Consider the following 25,120-nt stretch of genomic DNA (forward strand, 5'->3'; position numbering starts at 1 on the left):
TATAATTCTATGTTTTGAGGGATTTATAGGCTAACAGTAAAAATCTCTTTCATGGCAAAACCTTGAAACAGCAGTTTCTAGTCATTTAAAGACAAAACAAAATGAAGCAAACCTTTTTTTCCTCACTTTTTTTTTTTTCTGGCAACCATTTAGCAGTGGTGTTTGCACCGCAGAATCCTCATAAACAGCAAGTGTAGATTCAATATATAGCCAGTGTTTAATCTTATAATGTTCTTTTCTTTTTATGTCCTTCAAAAATGCATGTCATCCCCTCTTCATGAATGTGATGTCATTGCCTCTTTCCCAACCTTTCAGGAGCCTAGAGCCATCAGCTTTTGGGGCCTCAAAAAGGTGCAGTTTGGTCTCTCTCCTTTATTTGCAACGTGGATGAGTTTTACAGTGTTTTTTTGTTTGTTTGTCTGTTTTTTAAAAGTTATTGTTCTTTATCTCAAACCCTAATAACTTACTATCTACATCTGTGTTACAGAGCTACGAATTTATCACAATCCAAAAAGACATTGGCTATATAGGACTATGTAGAATATCAAGGCTATTACAAAAAAACAAATTTGGAAGGGATATTAAACCTCACGCCTTAATGCTTAAGTGATTTGCTGTTAGAGAATAGGCTATTAGAGGACCTATGGGTGAGTTATACTTCGCCAATCACTGGGGATTCCTGTTTTTCCCTTAGAAAGATCTAGTAGCAGTCACCCTTAGAAATGGATTGCTGAGCCAGATAAACTCCCAGTTTTATCATGTAGGGCAGTTCTCCCCTGGCTCCAGGCCAAAGGATTGTATGGATTCTAAGAAACATGGTCGTATGCTCAAGTTTGTGGAGATTAATTATTTCTATAGCCTTTAAGTTAAGCAATCAGCTTTAAAGGCATCTTTACAAATACTTATCCACTGATTAAAACAGACAAAAAGCCCTTATCAGTAAGTGATTTGCAAACTGGTTGCATGCCTGACTTCTGGGTCTGGAGATGACTAACTCTGCTTTTCCCATCTAAAATAAAATACTGCTCTGCACTGAATTGTCTTTCGCCTGTTGCTGTTATATTTCAGGCCTGAAATAATTCTTCTTAGTGCAAATTCCTGTTTCAGTCATTGCAAGCTGTGCATACTAGTGTACAGCAGACTGAAGAAACCCCCTTTTAACTTAATTTCCCTGTATTTCATGTTTTTCTATGTCATTTGTGCCATTTCATGCCAGTAATTTTACTGTTTTGCTTTCTTCTTCTTGCTCACAGTTGGTACCCATTTCCTAGGACCTTATAGAGTTTTAAATATTCAGCCATTCTCTTGTGACCTAGTGATTTTCTTCCCCATAATTTTTTGACATCATTCATGTGCTCGAGACATGAAGAAAACATCCTTCAACACTAAAAACTACAAAACTACATGTCGTGAAGGGGGAATTCAGGTCTTCAGATTTTTCAGATTTGTATCACCAGTTGGGGGGAGGGAAAAAAAAAAAAAACTGCCAAGGCAGGCAAGTACTGTTTCATATTAACATCTATCGTCAATGAAGAGGTAAAAATCAAAGCCCCTGTGTGTGAGGCAGGGTTAGTGAACTGCCAGTGATTCTCCCAGCAACTGACACAAAGGAATCTGTGAGTATCAAAGCTGAGGCAGCAGGCTTAGTGTCAGCTCTTGCCTAGGGAGTAGAAGAAAACATCACTTTGTCTCTGCTTTCACTGCTTAAACACACACATCATTCACTAGTAACCATTTACTCTGCTGTCAAAACTGTTTCAAGAGAGTGCTACATTTGATTAATAGTAAAATGCATGCAAAAGGAAAAAAAAGTCTGCTTCCCCCGAGGTACTTAGTTGGGGAGAATTTCTGCATGCACTTCTTAATTTTTCCATGCTATAAATATGCCTGTAATGTTCCAGAAGTGCTCTGTTGCTTCTAGTAAAGTCATTTTTATTAGAGAGCCTGGTGCACTCATCCTAATTCTAGTTAATGCTCTCTCTCTCAGTGAAGCACATTATGGCATCCTCAGCCTCTTGTGCTAAGAAAAAAGTGACCAGCACTACCATGTGTGCAGTACATGATTCATAGTGCTGCTTTCTGAATTGTCCAGTGGGTAATTGCAGTACAAAAACCAGAGAAACAGATGTAGACCCTAAACCTTGGCTGTAAATTTTTGGTTTATGATTATGGGTTTCAAATGTGCTATGTCACACTGACAAATATACAGTAACACCAGAGGAAATAGATTTCTGACTTGAACTTGTGCTTTTTATTTCATTTATAGCTAAGAATATGTTTATTGTAAAGTTTCTGCTATCACAGTCTGAGAGAAAACAGATCAAAGCACTGATGTGAAACCACAATTTCTTTGCATGGACAAAGTCAAAGATATTGGAGAGTTGTTGCCTCCTCATACCTCTATGGGTGCTGGATGGGCATTTAAAATATATGGCAACATTTAAGCTTCGGTTGCATTTGAACTAGAGGACTATTAGTTAGCACAATAATTATGATTCTGATCTAAATTAGAAAATGCTCCCCATTTTATGAATGGCTTTTCCTGATACTCTGTTGAAGAAAAACAAGTGTTGTGCTATTTCAAAGTGAAATCAGACATGTGTTGTTTACTGTGTCATAAAAATAGTTGTAAGCAAACCATTAGGCTATTTGAGGAATTTTTAAATTATGTGTGCATTTAGTAACAAATATAAGCATTAGTGCAAGTATTATTTGTAACACAGCATGATGAGGTACCTGGCTCATTTTGATACAGAGAGAAAAAGCAGTCTTTTTCCAATTCATACACACTTAAGTGTCACTTCCCGACATTTACTTTCAGAAGTTGCCACTCTACATTTTGAGGTACAACTGACAGGTATTATTTTTGAATATGGTATTATAAGACTGCTAATAGGATAAACATAACTGTATTTCTGTTTGTCTGATTCTGTTTACTTTTAACTCACATATGCAACATGTTTTTCTTGGCACAAGCCTAAACTGTTCCAAGAACTCTGGTCCACACAAAAAGCTGTTTTCGCCCTAAATTGGAGACTGAAAAAAACATACTGTGTTTTGTGTCATCCTTTCCAGTTATTTTTGTGGTGATACATTACGTATTCCAAATTTCTCGTGCATCCTGTGTCGTCTGGTTAGAAAATAACTGTCTGTTAATTTAGCTTTGCTATTCCAAACAAAACTGTAGCAATGTAGCCAGCCAAGATTTAAAAAAAAAAAAAAAAAAAAAAAAAGTTTAGCCACTTTTCCACTTGGCTATTTTAATGCAACAAACACTGTTTTGCTGTGCTGAAATAGTTTGAACAAGCCTTCCCTGAAGTATGGCTTTTTCAGTAAGCGTATGCTGTGCATAAATTTTAGATTAGAAAGTGTCAGGGGCTTCTTCAACTGCAGGAGTTCAGGCTGGGGGAGGACACACCAAAGGGCTGAGAAAGTCCTTAAAAAGTCCTTTAAAAAAGACGCTGTTAAACTCCAGCATTTGTAACTCTTCTGCCTGAAGGGAAGAGGGAAAGAGAGGCTGCCTGCTGCAGGGACAACTACAGCTCTCCCGTGGAGGGGGGAAGGAGGCTAAGAAAAGCTTTTGTTTTAATCTCTTCAAAAGGATTCTCTTCCAGATTGCAGCAGGTCTTTTTGCTGGCCGCTGGTTTTCAATGTGGGTATATCAGTTTCAGGGAACAAGTGTGTGTGTTGTGTGGGGGATTTGTTCTGTGGTTTGGGGTTTTTTTGTAAATTCTTGAATCTGTGTGAAAAGTTTTGTTAATACAATCTGCAGGCATTGTCAGAGAGCTTTCGGTTCATCAAAGGACTTTTTGTGGAGAGGGGACACCACATCCATTAAAGTGGCTGCGCAGGTCCCAGGGTGAGTCTCTCTCCAGCGTTTCTTTACGGTCGCCAGTGGTGTGCCATGCCTGCTCAGTATGCCCCTCTCTGCCCGACTCCTATCTAGGGCTTTGCAAGAAACGAGCAATAACCAAGTGTTCAGTTTTCTAATTTCTGCACCTGAGCTTGCTTTGGAGCAGAGAAGCAAGGCTCCTGTGCGCCTTGCTCCTGGATGATGCTCACTGCTGGGGCTGAGGTAGCTTGGCTTATTCATGTAAAATTAAAGCATGCATGTGGCTATTGAGCTCATGTCCTTCCCACTGGGGCGGAGGGAGTGTTTCCAGGCTGTTGTTTTTAATTTTTAAATTGTCCATAGGAATAAGAACTGGTGGAAGCCTTCATGGAGTCTTTCTTGGTGAGCAGAATTTTGGAGAAGGTAGTAGTTACCTACCTAAAAAGCACCGAGCTCTCTGCTGGCTTCACGCAAGTGGTGGGCCCGAACAGGGCTGGCTGTGGCATCGTAGCCCCAGCCTCGGGAAGCCATCGACACCTAGACAGGCCATGAAGGAGGGCTGTCGGCAGCGTGGTGTAGCACGGACCTTAGTGGGTGGGAGCAGCCCCTCGCCTTCAGAGCGGCTGTGAGGGCTTGGCCGGGGCCGTCTGCCCCAGGGAGGTCTCCCCGCTCAGCACCACGGGCTGGGTCCTGTCTCCCATGGATTAGCCCGTGGCCTTTCTCCCCTCCCGGGGAGCTGGGGCTCATTAGCCCTCTGAAAGCCGACACAGCCCCTCCGGGGCTACACGAGCGGCCCCAGCCCCTCTCTGCTAATCAGAGACAGGCAGGACCCGGCGGCGGCGGGGCTGAGGAGGGAGAAGAGGGGGTGCGTGGCTGCTTCCTGTCCCGGGCGCAGTCCTGGGGACAGACCCTCCAGGGCAGTGCCAAATCTGACCCATCGGGGAAACCAGGGAGCTCTGGGTGACTGAGGAGCCGGGGTGAGGGATGGATGGTGCGGAGAGATGGGGCCTGATCGCCCCCCCTCGCCCAGGAGGGACGGGCCCCTGCGATTCCCCGCTGGGAGTGGTGCTGGCACCGGCCGCAGTCCCTGCGAGTGGTATCGAGCGGGGTCCCCGCGGGTGGCAGTGAGCGGGGTCCCCGCTGGCGTGTGCCGGGGCAGCGCCGGGATGAGGCTGCTCCCAAGCCCAGCCCGCCAGCCCAGCAGCTGGGGCGAAGCCCGTGTCCCTGGCTCTGGAACAGCGGCAGCGCCTGCGCCTCGCTCGTGGCCTCTCCGGGGAGGAAAGGAATGTGTGTGTGTGTGTGAGGGAGGGAGGGGGGCACAGAACTTTCAGCAAATTGAGCTGGAATTTTCAAATTCTCCATCCCCTGCAACCGCTGAAAACGCCGCTTTTTTACTTCCCACCCCCTTCCCCTCCTCCTCCTCCTCCTCGTTGTTGCGTTTGGTTTTTTTTTGTTTTTTTTTTTTTTTTTTTTTTTTTTTTTTTTTATTTTTAAATTACTTTATTATTTTGGATCTTTTCGCGAGTTGCGCTCCCCGTCCGCACCCGCCCGCTCGGCGGCCGCGGGGCGACTCCGGCAGGGCTGGGGCTCGCCTTTGCCTGCCCGCCCGCCCGCCTGCCTGGCTTTTTTGCAGGGCTGCTGGGAGTTGTGAAGGCGTGTGAGAATCCTGGGAGCTGGTGATGTCAGACCGCTTGGGTCATTTGAAGGTTAGCAGCCTGGGAAGGGTTCACGGAAAGTTCACTCGCATATATTAGGCAATTCAATCTTTCATTCCCTGTGACACAAGTAGTAGGAAGTGAGCTGTTCAGAGGCAGAAGCATCTATTCACGGCCGAGGGGGATCCCGCGCCTCCACCGGAGCTGTTTTATCCCGGGGAGGTGGGCGATTGGCACGGCGTGGGACGCGGCACACACCCGGCGAGCGCCTCGGGAGCTGGACTGACTCTCAAGAAATTTTGGGGGGAAATTGATGGTAGCTAAAACTTGGAATGCGGCTCGCATCCCCCCATCTTGCTGGATTGGCTGGGCAGCCTGGAAAATGGTAAATGATCATTTGGATCAATTACAGGCTTTTAGCTGTGTTGTCTGTCATAATTCATGATTCTGGTCTGGGAAAAAGACCAACAGCCTACGTGCCAAAAAAGGGGCAGAGTTTGATGGAGTTGGGTGTACTTTTATGTGCCATTTTCCTCCACACCTAGAGGAAAGCACTTTTGCAGGCATTCTGTGCAGGGGGAATCATGTTTGACTGTATGGACGTTCTAGCAGTGAGCCCTGCTCAGATGCTGGATTTCTACACTGCGAGTCCGTCTTCCTGCATGCTCCAGGAGAAGGCTCTCAAAGCATGCTTCAGTGGATTGGCACAAACAGAGTGGCAACACCGGCACAGTGCTCAATGTAGGTCCCAACTGTTCTTTTTCCACTTTAAAGCAATTACTATTATTATAATTGTTGTTGTTGTTATTTATTTAATTTATTGAATTGCATGTATTTAAAAAAGAAAGACCGGTAATTAAGTGCAGAGGTAATGAGGGGTGGGGTGAGTTTTTGTGCAAAATGTGGTTTGCAAGCTATTTTTTTCTCCTTTTGGCAAGAAAGGAAAGAGGAAAGAAGCACCGGACTTCTTTCTGTTTATCCCTTCTCATGTGGCATATTGATCCTAACAACAGTTGTGGAGCCAAACAGGAACACATAAAATCGTAATGTAATACAGCAAATACTTGCAAAACTCCAACCAGTGAAAGACGAATTTACATAACATCTCTGTGGTAGCTTTCCCCCCCCCCCCCTCCTTAATCTAATTTTGTAGCACATTTGCTAATCAGGATGCATGTTGTCTTGAAGTGCATTTTAGCAGAGCAGCCAAGCAATTAAAATGTTGATCTCTACAGTTCTTGCAAAGATGTGGAATTGCAGTGGGTAGGTTGGGTTGCCATTCCAAAAATCAGACAGTAGTTATAAGTTCCCGAAGAAAAGGCAATATTTCTTTGTACTGACCTTGCTGCCACCTTTCTTCTTCACTTTGTTGCTCTAAGAAGTTGCTGTTTTGCTAGAAAACTACTTACTGTGAGCACCCTTTGAGTTTAACCATCAATTATTTCTATACCTTGAGATTCAGACAGCGATGCACTGTTAACAGAGGAGTGAGAGTTAGTGGTAGGACACCCCTGAAAATGTGTTACTATGTTATAGGGTCTTGATTTGTTGCTGAAATATACAGACGATAAACAATAGCAGTATTTTAACTCCTCAGTTTCAAGTTTGAGAAATGACAAAAAGTGCCAGAAAACATCACCTTATACTATGCTTAAAAGCTTGCAGGATGCTTCACTGCTCTGACAGTGATTTAGATAAATGACTTGGCTATCTATCAAAATGTTTTTAGCACGCTCTCGAACACTTCAGTACACCATTAACTGTATAATGCTCTTGGAAATTTCTGTGTTGCAGTATGTTAAAAAGTTAACTAGGAATTAGAGGAGTTCTTTCTTCAACATTTCAAAGGGGTGGAGTAGGTAATTGAAAAATAAATTTAAGGGCGTTTGGTGAAATAGTGTGTTTCACTCGGCTCAAAAGTTTTCAGACACCATATGACATTTGTGTGGGTTGAGTAATGAAAACAGAATTGTAAAAAATCAGTGACTAGCGGCCTACAACACTGCAAATGTTTTGATATCTTTACAATTAGAAGGAGACTGCGAAGTTCAGCATGGGATATTTATTTTTTTCGCACTGTTTTCAAAATGCTTCAAACAAAATACGAAACAAAGCTTTTACTTCAAAATAGTGTTACTAGCTATGGGAGAGCTTCAGTTAGCAACAACAAAAATCCAAACCAGATGTTTTACTAAAAATGCTTTTTCCTCCTTTCATGGTTTAAACTTTAGTATAACTTCAGTGGTGATATTGTGGAAACTTGGAATTAAATAAACTTTCCTGGAGTAGGAGGCATATATACTGTTGTTAAAAGCTTACACTTGCAAAATATTCTTTAAATAACTCCTGGCTTTAAAATGTCCTGCTCTTTCTCTTGTACGTTGTTAATACCTAGAAGCAGGATTCTTAAAAACAAAATATATGGTGTTTGTTCTTGGGCAAGTTAAACACAGGATTACCCTTATCAGAATGGAATGAGTGGTAAATATGTCATTTGCCTAGGGCCTGTGATAAGAGACAAGTGTTGATAACAGGACAGTTTAGCTAATCAAAGAAACTCATATTAACAAGAGTAAATAAAAATACAGGAAAATGCGTTCAGGAATCCACTCTTGTAACTTCGTAACCAGTAGGATTAATCTTCACTTCATGGAAATTTAGAATCGCCTCGAAACTTGAATCATAGTACAGTGGCTATAAATTGAACTGTGAAAGTTAATGGTATGGAAATATGGAAAAACAATTTAGTTAGAATTCAAATTAAGATTTCTGTTTGAAACCTTAGAGCAAATTTTGTTTTCAGTTTTGAAGAAAGTGTACGCGGTTTATGCATGAGTAAATATATAAGCGGATTATGAAATACTAGAATTCTCTCAAAGGTTAAGATTTTTATCTTACATCTCATGAAAATATGACAGAACTAGAAATTTTGTGGTCCAGAAAGCTTTTAATAGTTTAAAGGTTGCTCCACTGCTTATAAATGTAAAGATAGCAATGTTCAATTCTAACTCTAGCATTTCCTGATTCTCCATTTTTACGAAGACCTCTCTGATTTGATGTAATGTAATAATAATCAAATTTTGTAATTGTAAGAAGTGTGATAGTCTTTTTTTGGTCTAATTTGTTGTTTAATTTTTGACTCTGCAAAAAGAAATCCAAGCCAGTACACCTGCAGCCATTGCCTTAGGCCTTAGAAATATTGCTTTGATAGAGACGTGGTTGTAGAGTAAAAGGTAAATGGTTGTTGAGGGAATAGTACATGGATAGTGCAAGCTCAGAGTAGGCCAGTAACAATCCCAGACAGCATCAGGGTTTCAACTGAAATGCTGGTGAAATTGGCCATTGCAGGGTTTAGGGCAGAATGCTGTAGGTCTCCAACTTCAGCACATCTTCCGTGCGTTAATCCTGTTACAATTCACTAAGCTAGTGCACTCCTGCAGCATCATGAATTTTCTAGTCCATGAGGGTCTGCAAAGTAAAAATAGAGGATAAGACACAACCCTAACATGACCTTAACTTGTGTGGTATTTTTTTCCCTCTCCCCTGTGGGAGGAAAAACCTGCCCTGGGTTTGCAGCACAACTGTTAGCCACTGCGTATTGCACGGTGTATTACAAGATTACAAAAAGCCCCCCTAAATTTGCACTCATATGAGTTTATGCTTTATGTGATTCTGGTTATATTGTTGTAGATTTACAATGAGATTATTTGTTTGCAAACAGAATTGTGGACTCAGAAATGAGACTAGAACCAACTGCAATTTTAATCGTAATTTGTTCTCACACATTTTGTCATAAGATAAAAATCAGGTTGGTGTAATTGAATTAGACAAGGATAGTTCTTAAGAGGACAAAAGAGTTAAGATTGTAAGAATGAGTAATTTATAGTTTTTTAAATAAGTTAGAATATTCTGCTCCCTCATAGTGCAGTGGCAGCAAATACTGAGAGAAAACCAATAACTTTTGGTGAAACACGAGCTAACTAAATACTGAGGAGGTGGGAACAGGACAGGTCCTGAGAGAGGAGCTGCAAAGAATGGAGATCTGACCTTGGAAAAGCCTATTAAAAAAGTCTTCATTAGTCTTCATTAATTAAACAGGCAAAAACCAAATGAACAGGCCCAAAACAAGAGTAAGTTTGTTTGGCATTATGTAGTGTTTCAGCTAATTATATCAAGTAGATGACTACTGCCTGCTGCAATTCCTTAGGGTTAGAAGCACAAAAAATTTGATGAAGTCAAAAGTTGTGGACATGGCAGCAGAGCACATTGGGATGTTGAGGCTCACATAGTATGCAGTTCTTATTACAGTTTGGTAGGAAGTGTTTGCCTTGAGAGGAGCTAGCAGGTATTAACTTTCAGAAAGTTTATGAAGATGGGACTCCCGAAAGCATGCGTTTTCCTTCAAAATTCTGGATTATTGCAGTGTTTGGGTTAGGTTCCCACTCTCTGCAAGCACTGGAAACATCTGTGTTCCACCAAAAAAAAAAAAAAAAAAAAAAAAGCTCACTACTTTATTTTCTTTCATCTTTCTGAATTAAAAAACAAACATTTTGAAGTGAAGGACTTGTAATCTGCATTCCCAATTCCCAAGTATCAAATTGCTGCAGGTGTGTTTGCTAGTGCCCAGAAGGCAAGATCTGTTTGAACCAGGTTATTTTCTTTGAAGTTCATCTATAAACTTTACAGCTAAATGGCTAGGACTGATTTGCTTAGGGATAGAGCCTTTGTTTAAATTTTTATACGTCTCGCTTAATGCTCTGAAATATGTGATGAAAAAAATGTTTGTTTCTGATCCACTTCATTTAAAAAAAAATGTGTGGGGTATTTTTCTTCCAAAAGAACTGAAAGGGGAAAACTATTCTCTATGTAGACTGTGATGCAGTTAGCTTGATTCGGCTGCTGGCACAGGAAAACCCTAATGGACACGCACCACTGTCAAAAACTCCTGCAGACAAAAATGATGAGAGGCTTTCGCTGGTGAAGTCAGGGTGTGGGATAAGCTCGGAGGAAAAGCAATGTATCTTTGGGTGACTCCCTGCTTGCTTAATGAGTCTGTGCAGCAAAGGTGCAACTTGTCAGAACAAAGCCAGGCTTCTGAGGCGATGCCTTCAAGAGGGTTACGGTGAAGTTAAGGAGTTGAAAGAGGGAGATAGTGTTTCAGACAGCGAAGTTGGTCATCCTCACATCCAGTTAAATCCCTACTTACTGCTGAGCGGTTTTTGTTAACCATGTGTGCGTCACGCCAGCCCCGCAGCCCGGCCAAGCCGAGGGGCTTCGCTCGGGGCAGCGAGGCGCCCAGCTCGGCGGATTACGGTCCCACCTCCCCGAAACACGCCGAGCGACTGGTTTTGCTCAGGTCTAATTTATATACCGCCCTTTACGCGGCCGATGAAGTGCGGCTGTGTTACACAGCCAGCATTTAGATTTGGGAGCGGGGCTGTGAAAGGGACATTGTGCTCGCAAGGACTGCTGTCTGCCGCGGTCGGCCACGCTGTGCCCCGTCCTATTGAGACCTCAAAAGCAGAGCACAGCTGTGATGAGTTTCCAGATCTGTTTGGCCGTGGGGACCGGCCCTGGTATGCGTGCGAGCCGGGGGGAGTATCCCTCTCCTGCCTGGGGGGCTGGCAGCAGCTTCTGAGCACCGAATTTACAGGGGCGGGCGGCTGGGGCCAAATTAATTGTGGTTTCAGAGGGCTTTCCAGAGCTTTGCTGGGCTGTAGCACGCAGCCCCATGAGGAAGGATATCAGTTGATGTATAAAATGGCCAAGGAACTTCGGTAAATAGACTTTACCCTTCAAATCCAGAGGTCCTGGCAGCGGCTGTGCGGGAGGGTGGGGTTGTACTTTTCCCCTTCCTGTACTTGGACACTTTTGATTATCCAGACTTTCTGGGGCTGAGCAGGGCTGCCTAATAACAAAGCCTGCATAATATAATTGCCTAAATAGGCCTATTGTCCTTTTCAAGTCACTGTGCTGTGAAATCTTTCAACTTTTTGCTGAAAATGTTGCATCTAACATTTAGATGGCTTAGTGGCTGTAGCGAGGAGGGGATCCCTTACCCTCATTTCTCATTGCCCGGTGGTTGAGAAGCTGATTATATTCCTGCCCCCTATTGATGTTTACTCCTTTTGGGAGGCAAATATTTTAGCCCCTTCTGGCAGGCTAAACTGCCAAAAGTAATAGGCCTGGAAATACAAAGCTATGATTGATTTTGACCTTTGCTCATGTGCATGAAGTCTGTCCCCATGCACTGTGACCCATGCCACTTCTTGCTGAAATCCAAGCCCTTTCAAACCAAACGGAACCACCAAAATACAAGACTCAAAATGCTCAAAACTATTCTAAAGTAACAGAATAATAATTTTCTCTGTGCTTCAGGAAAAATATAGACAGGAGGGTAACAAAACTGGATTTTCTAGCAGGCAAACAAGGAGTAATGTCTTACTGCTGCCACCCTTTTATGAGAACCATATTCCAGTTATAAAAGAAACCAACTGATGTAATGTGGAAATGATTCTGTGCAGTTTTTTGGTCACAGTAATCTTAGCTATTCCTCCTAATTGTAATCTGTAAACAACTTGCATCCAAAACCGTGGATTTTAAACTGTCTTCTTAAAAACAGTCTAAGGTCTGGGATTTAATTAATTTGTCGTTGCATGAGCAAATGTGTTTCAAAAGTTGAGAATGTCAGAAACAGTAGCCTAAAGTTAGCATCCTAAATTCACATTTCATGGCTTCATTTCCAAATATGCTGAGCATCTAGGAGCTCCCTCAGCACTTTTTAAAGCAGGCCATATATTTGAATGATCAAATACTATTTAAAACCTTCATTTAATATTAAAAGTGTTTACAGGACTGTTCCACTTCCCCCAAACATGAAAAAGTAATTCAGTGACAGTGTTCCCAACATCGACAGTGAAAATAGAGACACTTATATGACAAAGTAGGACTTGCTTATAAAAATATATTACTCTCTTTCCATAAATTTACAAATTAACTGAGTTTTTTTCCTTCTATTTTGTCTGACACACACGTTTCTCTGATTCTCTATTTGCTTCTCTGCAATAAAGTCTGCTCAGCAGATATTAATTGTGGTATAGATTTTAATAGCTAGATTATCTTCTTCATATACTCACTTATTTGCAGCTGCTCAGGATTGCTTTCCCAGTGGCAGCGAATTAATATGACTTTGGTCACTGTGCATTTTGCTTATTTGGGGGAGAGGGAGGAGGGGAAATCTAGCTTTCTTCAGCTCATTTTAGTAATCTGAATAGGAGTGTAGAACTTGCATCATGTGACAGGTCAGCTCACCAGCATGGGGTCCCTGTGTGAGAACCTCCCTTGTACATGACAATCTGATAAGGATATCATGTGGTTTAGAAACACATTCCCACAATGTTCACTTCTTTGTCCCTTTATTTGGGAGTGGGTAGGAAAAAAGACTTTTAACAAACTAGTGCTAGCCCTTATATAACTGACCCCACTTTCTTTTAGTGTTCTGTTTGAGCCTTGAATCTTCTTCAAATGCTTTTGTTAAGAGAGATGGAAATATAATCCAGCAAGTCTGTGTTAAAGAATCCTAGACACAAAGTATATAATATACCTTCTGTTCCCCTTGGACAAGGTGATTTTTCTTTCCCCTGCTTATACCATATATAAACTGAATATTATAAAACTGTGTAAGTTAAACATACACATACGGGCTACACTTGTATAGGTTTAATAGGTTAAAGCTTGAATGAGTATTTACAAATTCTCAGAGTGCTCTGGATCTTCACTGCCAAGGACATGATTTTAGAGTCCATCCATAGTTTGGAAGGATTTCCGTTTTATGCACTTTCAGTGACTTACATTCTACCCTCTAAGTGCATCCCCTAAGAAAAAAAGCAGAGAAATGTCTTTCAACAAAGAGATTTTTTTAGCACAGCTTAGTTTCTTTTAATGGTTTGGAGGATCTCTTTTCATTGAACCATAATATTTTTCTCTAGGCTCACATTGTATTTTTAGCAAGGATCTTTGAACAATAAAATGACAAATTAAGGATGTCTTTGTCTTTTACAGGCTTATCTAGTGAAGCACTTAAATGCACTCAACCCTCCACCCTCAATTTTAGTAAGAGTTTTAGAGGCAGAATGGTTGTATGAGTGAGCCTTTGGTGTATTTGTGTACTGGTACTTTTAGGAAATAGCAGTAAAAGTTCATATCACTGTGCTGGATGTTCAGCACAATGAACATCCAGCATCTTTTCTTATAAAGAAAAAAGGATCAGTCTTCTTTTAAAGATGCATTGCAGAGGTGTGGAACAATCAAGCAGGTTGACCAGTGTTGCACCAACTGGAGACAAAAAGCACAGCTTGATTTAACACAGATTTCCTTCAGTGGGTCCTTTGATTATAGAAAGCCATTTGTGCCTGTAAGATAGAAAGAATGGAAGAAATGGTTCAATTACCGCTTCTCAAAATCAAAACACAACCCCCCCCCCTCCCCAAAAAAAACCCCAACAAAGCAAACCAAAAGAAAACCAACCAAAAAAAATTCCCACCACCAATACAGTTAAAGAACACAAATAATCTATTGAATTATCTTCTTTTATTTATTTTTTAATCTGAATGCTGCTTGAGGTAATTCCTGAAGTGGCCATTAAACCTCTCTGCTGGTCCTCTCTGCCGGGCTGGCTGATGACACAGCAGCACATCATACAGAGGTGTGCCTCTCATCTCCTACGAGAGCTCCTTCATCTTCCAGTCCTGTACCAGCATCACTCCTCTGCCAGCTGGTGACTGATACCAAGAGGATTTCTGGGTTCTTGCATGATAAATGAATGTAACATCATCTGAGTTGATTCAAGTATTTCAGTTGTTCACAAATACCAATTGGGGACAGAGGTGTTCAGGCACAGAACAGCTGTGCCCTGGCTTTTGGGGGACTCAGAGCCTCCAGCACATTTGCTCAGGGACTGGCCGTGGGCAGAGCCCGGGGCAGGAAACAGGCTCCTCTGCCACTTTAATTCCTCATCTTCTACTCAAAAACTCACGAGAAGACCAGCGTTGCCTGTCTTTCCAAGACTGAACGTTCACGCTCTCATGAAGAAAAGGGAGTTGGAAAACTGTGTCACAGTGCCATCTGGCGATACCTGACACCCGGACCTCCCCTTGGGCAAGGGCAGTGGATCTGCAGGCAGATGCTTCCCCCAGGACCTTGGTTTAGGCACAGGAAAACGCCTGTGCCCCCCAAAGCTTGCCTCTCTCTCGGGATTTTGCACTCCTCTCGGGGTTGCTCTAATCAAAGGTCCTAACTTCTCCCTCCTTCACTGGCTAAAATGCCACGCATGGGTGAATTTTCTTATTGTTAAGATCAGGTCCTGAGCTTGGGGGTTCTTTCTTTGGTTTTAAGCCATTGTTCATACTACTGTCTTTCAACTTTTGGTCTGAGGAGGTTTTTTCTTTTTCCCCTCATCTTGCAGAGTAATCCTTAGCATTGCTGTGTTGTTAGCATAGTTCTTTTCATTCAGCTGAGGAAGAAATTTCATTAGTTGCTGGGTGAGGGTGTATGTCAAATCCTCCTTAGAGGCTAGCTGAAAGTCTTGGACTTTCTAAAGATCTTTCTGATTTCACTCCACACTTTGAACACTAAGGTGTAAAATGCAGAACAAATGGCAAATCACCTATGTGTTTCAGTGTCTTTGATCAGGGCAAGCTGCTTTTCCCAAGTCTTCGTTCCCTAGTGAACCTCTGCCTTCCTCTCTCCGTTTGGAGAGCGCATTCCAGCTGTGTTTTTCTAGTTGCACATACAGTCACATGCTATGCAGGTTCGGCATGTGAACTGCTCATCTTTCTATGCTGTGTGCCTATTGCCACATTCAGTTCTCCGACACCACACCAAGAAGGATACATTATCTCCCTGAAGTTTTGAAAAGAAGCCTTCAGCTGCCTGCAAGAAGTCAGAGCTGAGTCATATCCTCCTGTGGTTTTTTTTTTTTCCTCTTCCTTATCCGAATCCTTTCCTTTCTCTGTGTTTTGGTGAGGTCCTGCAAGACTTCTGTGGTTAAAGCAGGAGCTGTGTGTTAGGATGCACTGCATGTCTGGAGGCAGTTTGGGCAAATAGCTGTTCCCTTCTCTCTGAAATGGAGTCCATTAGGAACACTGCAATTTTTCACCTTCACCAAAATGTGAAAGCAGAGCTCAGTTACAGCGTGGTACACTGGCACTGCCCAGCAGTACTGTGTTTGGTATGCTTTTGCTAACTTGAATTTCTGCACAGAAGAAGAAAACACTCTGAGAAAAAGAGGTTAGGAAGGAATGACGCAATCAAATGAGATTAAATCAGAGTATTGGTTTCCTTGGAACACATATTTGGCTTTTTATCAACAATCTTTTCCCCATTTTTCAAATAAACACATATTTTCACATGATAACTCTATTTGAAATATTAATCCTTCCAGGGCTGCGTTACCTTTGTTTCTTCTTCAAAGTCCATAACTATGAAAAGGTTGCTGTTCCTTCGGCTGTTTCAGCTTCAAAAGAATTTCAGGGCCTGGTCTATTGGAAAGCTTGGGGGTATAATTAGTGAAAATGGAAATAGATGCAAGAGAAATTTAGTTCCTGATGTTTTAATTTAGTGTGGTACTACCATGTGTTGTTGAAGAGGATTCTTAAAGGCAAACATAATTATTTCATTATGGTCTTCAGTTTGCTTTCATTGGTCTTAATGACAAGAAGCTGTATAAGGAGTCATACATTTTAATTAGACCTTCTTATATTTACATCAGATAAATAACAAATAATTGATGAAAAACAAGTCTTCTGAATGGATGATTTCACACAGACCTCTAGTTACATTTTAATGATAAAATATTTCTCTTATTGTTTTGCATTTTAATTATGTAGCATTACTACTTTAGCAGAAATCTCAAAATACTCTTATTTCCATCCATATAATTAGACTCACAATTTATTTCTATAAATTTATAAAAATTCTGAAGAGAGAAGGTGTTTTTCTACATATATACCTGAAAATCGATTTCCATTAATTTCCTAGATTTTTTTTTTTGTGATAATCTCCAGTAAAAGCTAGTTGGAAAAGGAGTCAGAGCTTTTCCTTTGTCTTCAGTTATCTATAATGATTGATAGGCAATTGTCTATCAATTATCTATAGGAACAAGTCCTGCCATGATTAACAACCCAAAACTCCTATAGAGTTTGAGGAGCAGGAAATTGTAGGACTTGTAAGGAAAACATGGGTTTTCATTGAGTTTCATTGAAAGTTTTATTCCTTTGAAAATCCCACCAATGCATTTTTATAATGGTGTGTGTACTTCTGTCTGCATTTAAAATACCTGCTTTTAATTTCCTTTACCCCCTTTATTGGACACTAATACCAAGAGAAATTATTTTAGAGTCTTGCTATTTACAAGAGTTTTTCCTGCTTGCAAGCTCTTCAGCATTTCATTTTAGTAACAAAACATATTTCACATGATTCATTCCTCAGAGTATAACAAACACTAATTGTTGTTATTGATTTTAAATTTCACAACCATTACAAGTAACCCAGATGAGTGGCAGATAAAGAGTAATAATCCATGGAGTTCTGGAAGTGTTTCATGTTTGTCTGTAGTACTTTAAGTGATCAATAGTAACTGCCCCATTGAAACTAACTGCTATATCAAATAACAGTAAATCAAATGAATGTGCTTACAGATTATTTATTGAAAGCTCTAATTGTTCACTGGGGCCCTGCTTATCTCAGGAAACAATAGAAGCCAGTGATCAGGCAAACTGGTTTGCAAATGCCGGGGGTGCCATGAAACAGCAGGGTCTCCCTGTTCCTGGGTGGTATGAGAGCTTTCCAAAATGTGCCCCTGTCCCACTGGGATTGTCTGGTCCCAGGGTAAGGTTGTGAGAAGTGAGTTTTCTCAGACAGCATCCCTTGAGCTTACAGGCTACACTTTGTTAAAAATTACTGGGTTTATAGGTTGTCATCTTTGGATGTCAAACTTGTGTCTGGTGAGTAAAGTGTGGGAAAAGAACTGAGAAGATTTTCCAAAATTTCTGACAAGTCTGTGTAATGAAAAGCACAACAGGATCAGACCTTAGAATGGGAAGTAATGGAAAGCATATTGAACTTACTCTGTGGAAAGCTTGCCTAGTTTATATTACAGTTTGAGGCAACTCTGTGCAGCTGTGCAGTTGTCAGACTTGTGCAAATACTACGAAATTAAAAGCAGTGATTTCTAACCAGCAACCCTCCACCGCTGATTTCACTAATTCCTTAAAATGGCTGCTCTGCCTTGTCACAGTAACTCACTGAAATAGTAGTGCCATAGTTTGGAAGTTTTCTGGAGCTTCAAGTGAAATGGGTAGTCTTACAGACAGTTTCACAGCTATCTCCATTTTTAATAGCCTTGGTGTGTTGGCAATAATACTTTGCTGTGTCTTCAGAATCCTTTGGGTATTGGGAGAGGCACTAAAGCAGCCCTTCAGAAAGTTTGGGAAGATTGCATTGAATGAACTGTGACAATTGGAAAAGCATTTGTAAATATTAGCCTAATTTATCAGGAAAATAATGGCCCAAATCTCTCAAACATGGCAGGAAAAGGGGCTTTTTCCCCATAAAAAAAGGGTATCTTTTATGAAACATATGCGTACTGTAGTAGGGAGTGTTCATAATAGAGACATTTTAAAATTATTATAGCACAGTAACCAGAGATCTTCTGGATTTTAACCTCATAGGGGAAGAGTAACTTCACTTTTTCAGAATATGTTTTGCCTTGAGTTTCTTGGGACATCAGCTACTAGGACTCAATTTTGCTTTTTCAGTTCTTTGGGAACAGAGTACTTTCCTTCTGTCATATTCTATATAAAGTATGGCTGACGTTTTTCCTGTTTGCAAGGCAGGGATATTGCAGTCAGTTTTGAGTAGCTTATCTGGGAATAAAAAGAATCACTGCTGAAGTTAGGTATTGAATAAGAAAGACCAGGTGACTGGGAAATACTGTTAGCACATATGTGTTTTCCTGAAGTACAGTGTGTGCATATTTTTTCATTTCTGCGTGAGAATAGTAATGACAGAAAACATACAGGTAAAATTATGAACATTCCTCATTCCAATGGTTTAATAGGAAAATCTACTGCAGGTAGAGAATAGGAAAACAGACTATTGAGAAATGGGCCATGCAGTCATGGATCTTGTCTCCAGGCTCTTGTGGATGTCTTATTTTATCGATCTTAGATCTTCTAGGCAGAATGAGGAAGTGTGCTCTGAGCCACAGTCAAGAGAACTGCTACCAGTTGGCTCTGGGATACCACACTCCTTCCCAGATTTCAGCTTTTGCTCAACCTGCTGTGAGAGGGGCAGAGGGATGTTTGCCATATTAACTGCACTGATGGAAAGTTATAAGTAAAAAAACCCCAAAAACCCCAAAAAACCAGATTAAAATATTTTATGAACTCAATGTCAAGGTGCTGTGAATTACAAGGAAAGGAAATTTGTTAGTGTCTTAGCTTTCATGTTACCTTCCCCACTGTGTTGCCATTTTTAGTCTGGCAGGTACTAATTCAATTCAAAAATACTGAAATTCCACTCAGGTGAGCATTACAGCTTGGTTAACTCTATATTTCATTTGCTCTCTCAAAAGATAGTGACAAAGTTCTTAAATATTCATAAGCTGGGATTGCTTACATTAGTATCAGAAATGTAGGGGTGAGCTGCTCTTAGTTCTGCACTGTCCTAGTCTGGCAGGCTGAGGGGATGAAGGAGGACAGAGTATGTCCCTGTTTTGGTCTCAGATGTTGCAAATGTACGTGTGCTGTAGGGTGTTAGAAAGGTCAAGTTTTGGTCTGACTGTCCTATTTGCAGATAAGCTCAAGTGATGAAAGCCATATTTTTCCTGTTATTGTGTCGTGCCTAAATGGAAATAATGGATTGTTTTAATTATAACCCCACAGAGCAGCAACGTGGGTGCAATTAGGCTAGTGTAAGGAATAATCTCAACACTTGGAAAGTGAGCTACATGGATGTAAAACATCCACGTGCAAGCAAGGATAGCACAGGGGCTCCCTGCAGTGAGGCTGGGGTGTGGGAGACGTGTACTGGGATATCTGCCTGGCTTGAGGAGCTACCTTTGCTCCTACCAGTCTGCACACTGCCCTGTCCTCTTGCAGCAGGCTGATGCTGAACAGCAGCAGGAAACTCATGGCTCCATTTCGTGGCCTGAGCCTTGCCAGCTTCAGCAAATGGCCCTGGGTTGCAGGGGCACGGCTGGGGAGCTGGACGCATGCTCCTCCCCTCCCCACTCTGCCAGAGTGTTGGCAACCTCTGGGAAAGGGCCGAAGGGTGGCTGCCTGGGGGGTGCTGGTTCAGCAGCTTTCATCTCAGCTTCATTGTGCCATGAAACCTTACTTGATAAGGAATCATACCTCTGGGTGGCACAATGCCAGACAAAGGTCTGCAGCCTGAGAGGGCCCGAGAGTGAGATCCCAAGCAAGGAGATATAAAGGTTCACAGTTGTCCACTGCCTTGTAAAAAAGGCGAGTGCTGTGTGATGGGGCTGTCAAAGAAAAATAAGGAATTAGACATCCTTTTCAAAGGAAATCAAAACTTAGAATTAGCAAAGCAATAAAAGCCTTCTAAAGTGAAAGCTGGAAACAATACATTTTTAATAAAATGGGCAGTTACTCTAATTGCTGAACCCCTACTGTTCAATTTCTTTTAGTGCCCTTATTCATTAAATTCAGCATACTTACACTTATTATTTACAGATGTATGCGTTTTAACTTGTTTATAGAAACCATGCCTTGCAGAAAGCCGTGGATGGTATAATACTAATTTGTGTTTATTGCTGCCTATAATATGCAATTTTAAAAACAATTAAAGATAGCAGTGGAGCTCATCATTGGAGCCAACCTCCAACTGCCCATGAAAAGTAAAATATTAGCACCGTGTGCTGCCTTAAAAGGTTGTAGGCCATTTGTAGTGAGTTGATAACCTACCCATTAATGAAGAATTTACCTGTTCTAAAGGATTTTAAGCTCAGCAGTCTAGTTTCTAGGTAATGTTCTAATGTATCCCATTTAAACATATGTGATGGAGTTCATAATTGCCCTTGTAAATGGGTATAGAAAGGAGGGTATATAAATCAATTAGTGATATCCAGCAGTGTGGCTGTAATACAAATTAATTGTAATGATAAGCATTTTAACTGCTACTTACTAACTTGAAGTAGTTTTGATCACTGAATTGGCTCTTGTTGAGTCACTCTATTAATTTTAAGATTTGAAAACACTTTAAGATCAAAATGTTCTGAACTAATGGTCCTAAAATTTGAGAAATGAAATGATATGTAAAATATTACACAGCAAGTCAGTTTTATGGCATTTCCAAAGAGAGCACAATAGTTTTATTTTGTCCATGTGGTACTGAACAACTGTGTAATAGTATTACATGATTAAAGATATTAAAACACTCCTTTTCTTGCTGGAATGAAGCCACAGCAAAAAGCCATGATGAATAGTGTTATAAGATATGTTGAACATACAGAAAATAAAAAATTTATTTGGCAGACGAAGTAATACCAAAACCTAATACCAACTTGGATAGGAGGTGAGTTCTGAAGAATAAGATCATTCCTTTAGAATAATACTCTGAGTTATTCTGTTTCAGTGCTTGAAAAGACTTAAAAATAAAAATCCTCAAAACACTATAAAACATTTAATAACTATAAATGGAGACTTTATGACTTACTAAAATATCTGGATGTAGAGATTATAGCAACTATTTCATTGCCCTTGCAATTTTCCTTTCTTACTGATGATACTGGATCTGGGTTTTCTCCCATTTATGTTTGCAAGAGTCTTTTTTTGGAATTAGTGGAGTAGCAGCACCGTAAAACATAGCTGAAGAAAAGAATCAGACCCCTTTTATTTTTAAGTGTTTCTTTCCTTACAGTGGGCCTTTTCTTAAAATTTTTGATCCTGTAGGGAAAGCACTGAATTTGTTACATCACATTTGTATCAGTAGGCCACAGAAATAGGCTTATTTTTCATAAAGAATAAGAAGTCAGAGTTCTCACTTTCTCTACATTTGTGCCTCTTCTTTGCCTATGCCACTTTATTTCACATAAAGATCTGACCGTAGGAATTCACAGTTAAAGCAGCCAGGGTGTGAATTGTAGGAAAATTTCATTTCAGAGGACAATCTAACTTCACACAGATGACGGCACAATTATGTATTTTTTTTAAAGGAAGATCCTATTTTTCAGTCTTGCAATAATGCAGAATTTTCACTTGAGACTGATGTGGTTTTGCATGGTTATGGACAAGCAGAAAATCACCGACCTGAAAAAACCACAGAGCTAGCATCTTTCGGATGTTTTTCTTCAGTTTTCCATACGATTTATTTTTTTCATTTAACATGTTTTCTTTTTCATTTCGAAGGTAGGCTCCTAATACAAAGTGATGAGCTGCTGCCCTGTAAACTCTGCCTGCCAAGGCCTGCGGCCATGCTGTCTCTCCTCTTACTTTCACCCCAGCTCACTCACGGTGTCTGCCTGGCCATTTATTTAGTGAAAGACGCTCCTGTTCTCAGTTACTAGCATGTCATTAAGTCTCGCTGTCTTGAGAGTAACACAGGTAATACCAGATGCAGTTCTTGGCCCTGATATAATTAATCCTGACAAGGTTTCTGCTTTCCACGTTTGCTCAGGTGTAAATACATCTCTCTGGCTATACGGACACATAAACCCAAATGTAGAACTGCTTTGCTGACATAACTGTTAAAAAAAAAAATCAGCCTGAGAAGCAGTATAATTTTCTTTGAAAAGGTGATGTTAGTTATACATACTACCTCAGGGTTTAGTGGAGCTGGTGCTTGAGAACCAGAAATTGCAAACCTATGGAGCAGCTGCAGCCTCCTCGATGTCCTTTACTGCTAACTGTAGTAAATATGTGTGTAGAGAATGTACATGCCAAAAGTTGTGGCTCTGCTGGGAGAAGTACCAAAAGTGGTTGCAGTGACAGCTCTCCCTGTGTACCTGTGGGACACAGCAAAAAGATGCAGCCGTTTCAGACAAAGGTTTTTTTAGGGTGTTTTCCTTCAGAAACACCTGATTGTGTGTTGGTGATTTTCAGGTCATGTATAGTTAATTTTTACGACCGACCTGCTAGATTCAGACTTAACATCTGGGTGGTATGTGAGGCTTGGACAGTACAGTCAAGAGCAGAGGATTTTTGGCAGTGCACAGTTGCTGCCTTCAGGAGAGGATTCAGGATTTCTCTCAGGCAAGTCAGTTCCCTGCTAGGGCACTCCTGTATAACTGTGTGTATGATGGTAGTCTTATAGAAAGCTGATTCCCAGCTGGCTGCAGAGATCAGAAAATGAAGGCAAGGTTTCATCACCTCTCCTGAGTTCCCTACTGGCAGCAGCAGTGGCTCTTGGAGGCAGGAGGCACCCAGCCCTGTCCTGTCTCACAGTGGGCAGGTGAGTGGGGTGCACATGCAGACTTGGGGGTGCTTCAGAGCCCCTGCAATACAGGGGCCAAGCACAGACTTAACAGAGTTCCCTGCTTTGTCATGTATCCCATATGAAACCTAGGGCAAGACATGTAAGGCTGTATTTTGAGGACACTGCTTAGTGCTGTAGACAGTTTAAAAAAAAACTCGGTTACTGCTTGCATTTTTCTAGGAATTTATGATACAAGAAAATAAAGCTCTTTCACTGTCTGTGCTTCTGTTTCCTGCCTATAAAGTAAGAATAGCTCTTCCCTTATCTCACTTAGGTGTTACAAAGGTAAAAATATGAATGCTTGTGGATTATTCACTACTGGAGTGGCAGGGACCATGCATCAGATAAGCAGAAGAGAGAAGGATCTTTCACACTGCTAAATATGGCAGAACCAGAAGCAGTGTTGGTGCTGCTGTGTGGCCAGGGACAGCAGGCCTGAGGAGAGTTATTCAGGGAATCTGTGCAGGAATGTCACTCTGGAAGATGTGCTGGCAGGTGGGGCTCCTGGAGTGCCTGTTAAATGCCAGCATAAAGTCAGGAGACCAAATTGCCATGTTTAATTAATGGATTGATAAAGAGGCCAAATTGTGTCATAACAGAAAAGTATGTTTCAAAAGAATCTCTACTCTTCAATGGGCAACTGATAGAGATTATTTGGGAAATAAAAAAATCTGTGAAGAAGTTAGCTAAGTAACAGAAATTATATTATGAAAGTAGAACAGAAAATAAACCAGAAGATAGATGCTGTTGTCATCTGACTTAGAGCAAAAAAATCTAGATAGATCTGCTATGTTGGTAGTAGCATACTAAACTGTTTCTTGGCCCTAATCACCTGGTATGAATGCAGGTTTCAAAGGACTATACTGTTGTATGGCCCAGATCAGTATCCACTGACTCCACTGACTTATGTTACATGACTCTGCAGGTTAACATTACAGATTTGCAATTGAAACTTGGCAATTTTGTAGATGAAAGGCATGAAGGAATATGATGCAGCTCTCTCTCTCCTAGTTCTAAACTGGGGAAGATGCAGCAAAGGAGTGTAAACATTTCTTGTCAGTTGACAAATAAAACTTGGTGTATACACAGCGAGGCATTTGTTGAATATGAAGCCTTTTTGTTTTTTCAAATCATACTTTAAATTTAGTCAGCGTTTTAGCATTGAAATGCTTCAATAGTTAAAATGAAAGCGCTCCAAGGACCTGCTTTGCAAGTAATGTCTCCACTCAAGGCTGAGGCCTTTCAGGGTTCATTCTTTCAAATATCTTTTGACTTGGCAGGATCATGATCATTACCGTTATTTGAATTGGAGTATCACTGGAAAGTCCTGCAGTGCCAGTTACTGTACAGCACATTCTGAGGCCCTGCCCAAAATAGTGCACTGTATAATGCATGAGATGCAGAAGGGTGGGGGAAGAAAATACTGTCCTGATGGTATGTCTGGCTGCAGTGGAGCAATGGCTAAATTTGTACTTGGAACTTCATTAGGGTGAGGATATCAGAGCAGAGAGTGTGCTTCACTGCTTCTTGTGCTCCGAGGCGAGGGCAGAGTTCAGCAGGACCCCTCTTCTCCTCGCAGATGCTGTGGGACAGAAGCCAGCTGTCCCTATCGCTCTGTAGCTGACAAGAGTTGGAGCAGCAAAAGTGCTTCAGCTTTAGAGAGCTCCTGCCAGCTCGGCTGTGCCTATCGGGACTTGCACCTTGTCTGAGATAGTTTTGGCAGCAGCAGCCCGTGCCCTTTGCATGGCCCCTAAAGTGCCCTGGCTCTGAGACTCCTTTTGGGTGACCTTGCATGCAGTTTTGTCCATTAGTCCAGTCCTTGCAGAGTGGGCTTCTGAGCTCTGTAACCTTTACCTCTTTCTAGTTCTGTTGTTATTGTAATCATGCTGTATCAATCCTGAGCAGCACATAGTGGAAACCTGTTAGATACTCTATTTGCTTTTAAAGTGACAGAAAAGGATCGTTTTTGATTGGGCACCCTCAAAAAGAAACAAGGTCATGGAGTTTCATCTTCTGATGAACCTCTTGACAGTACAATCCCTCTTTTCAAACTAAATGCAAGCCAGTAGACTTTAAAGGGTTTCTTTGGCTTTCTTCCATAATACCACTCTTTTTTTAAGGTCAGCCTGGCAGAGAT

General features: G+C 41.2%; 1 protein-coding gene across 5 annotated transcripts in view; it reads left to right on the forward strand.

Annotated features, from left to right (window-relative positions):
* The window catches only part of RARB (retinoic acid receptor beta), a 191,364-nt gene that overhangs the window by 94,645 nt on the left and 71,599 nt on the right, over positions 1 to 25,120 (forward strand). For 2 of the 5 annotated variants that reach the window (XM_058816275.1, XM_058816282.1), the window contains exon 1: positions 5,697 to 6,228. In XM_058816275.1, coding sequence (XP_058672258.1) covers positions 6,072 to 6,228 — 157 coding nt within the window. In that variant the 5' untranslated portion in view covers positions 5,697 to 6,071. Of the gene's footprint in view, positions 1 to 3,772; positions 3,860 to 5,693; positions 6,229 to 25,120 lie in introns of those variants that run through there. The other 3 variants (XM_058816290.1, XM_058816269.1, XM_058816298.1) reach the window with 3 other exon arrangements.

Source organism: Ammospiza caudacuta, chromosome 1 (genome assembly GCF_027887145.1).
Source record: "Ammospiza caudacuta isolate bAmmCau1 chromosome 1, bAmmCau1.pri, whole genome shotgun sequence".
NCBI classification, from domain to species: domain Eukaryota; kingdom Metazoa; phylum Chordata; class Aves; order Passeriformes; family Passerellidae; genus Ammospiza; species Ammospiza caudacuta.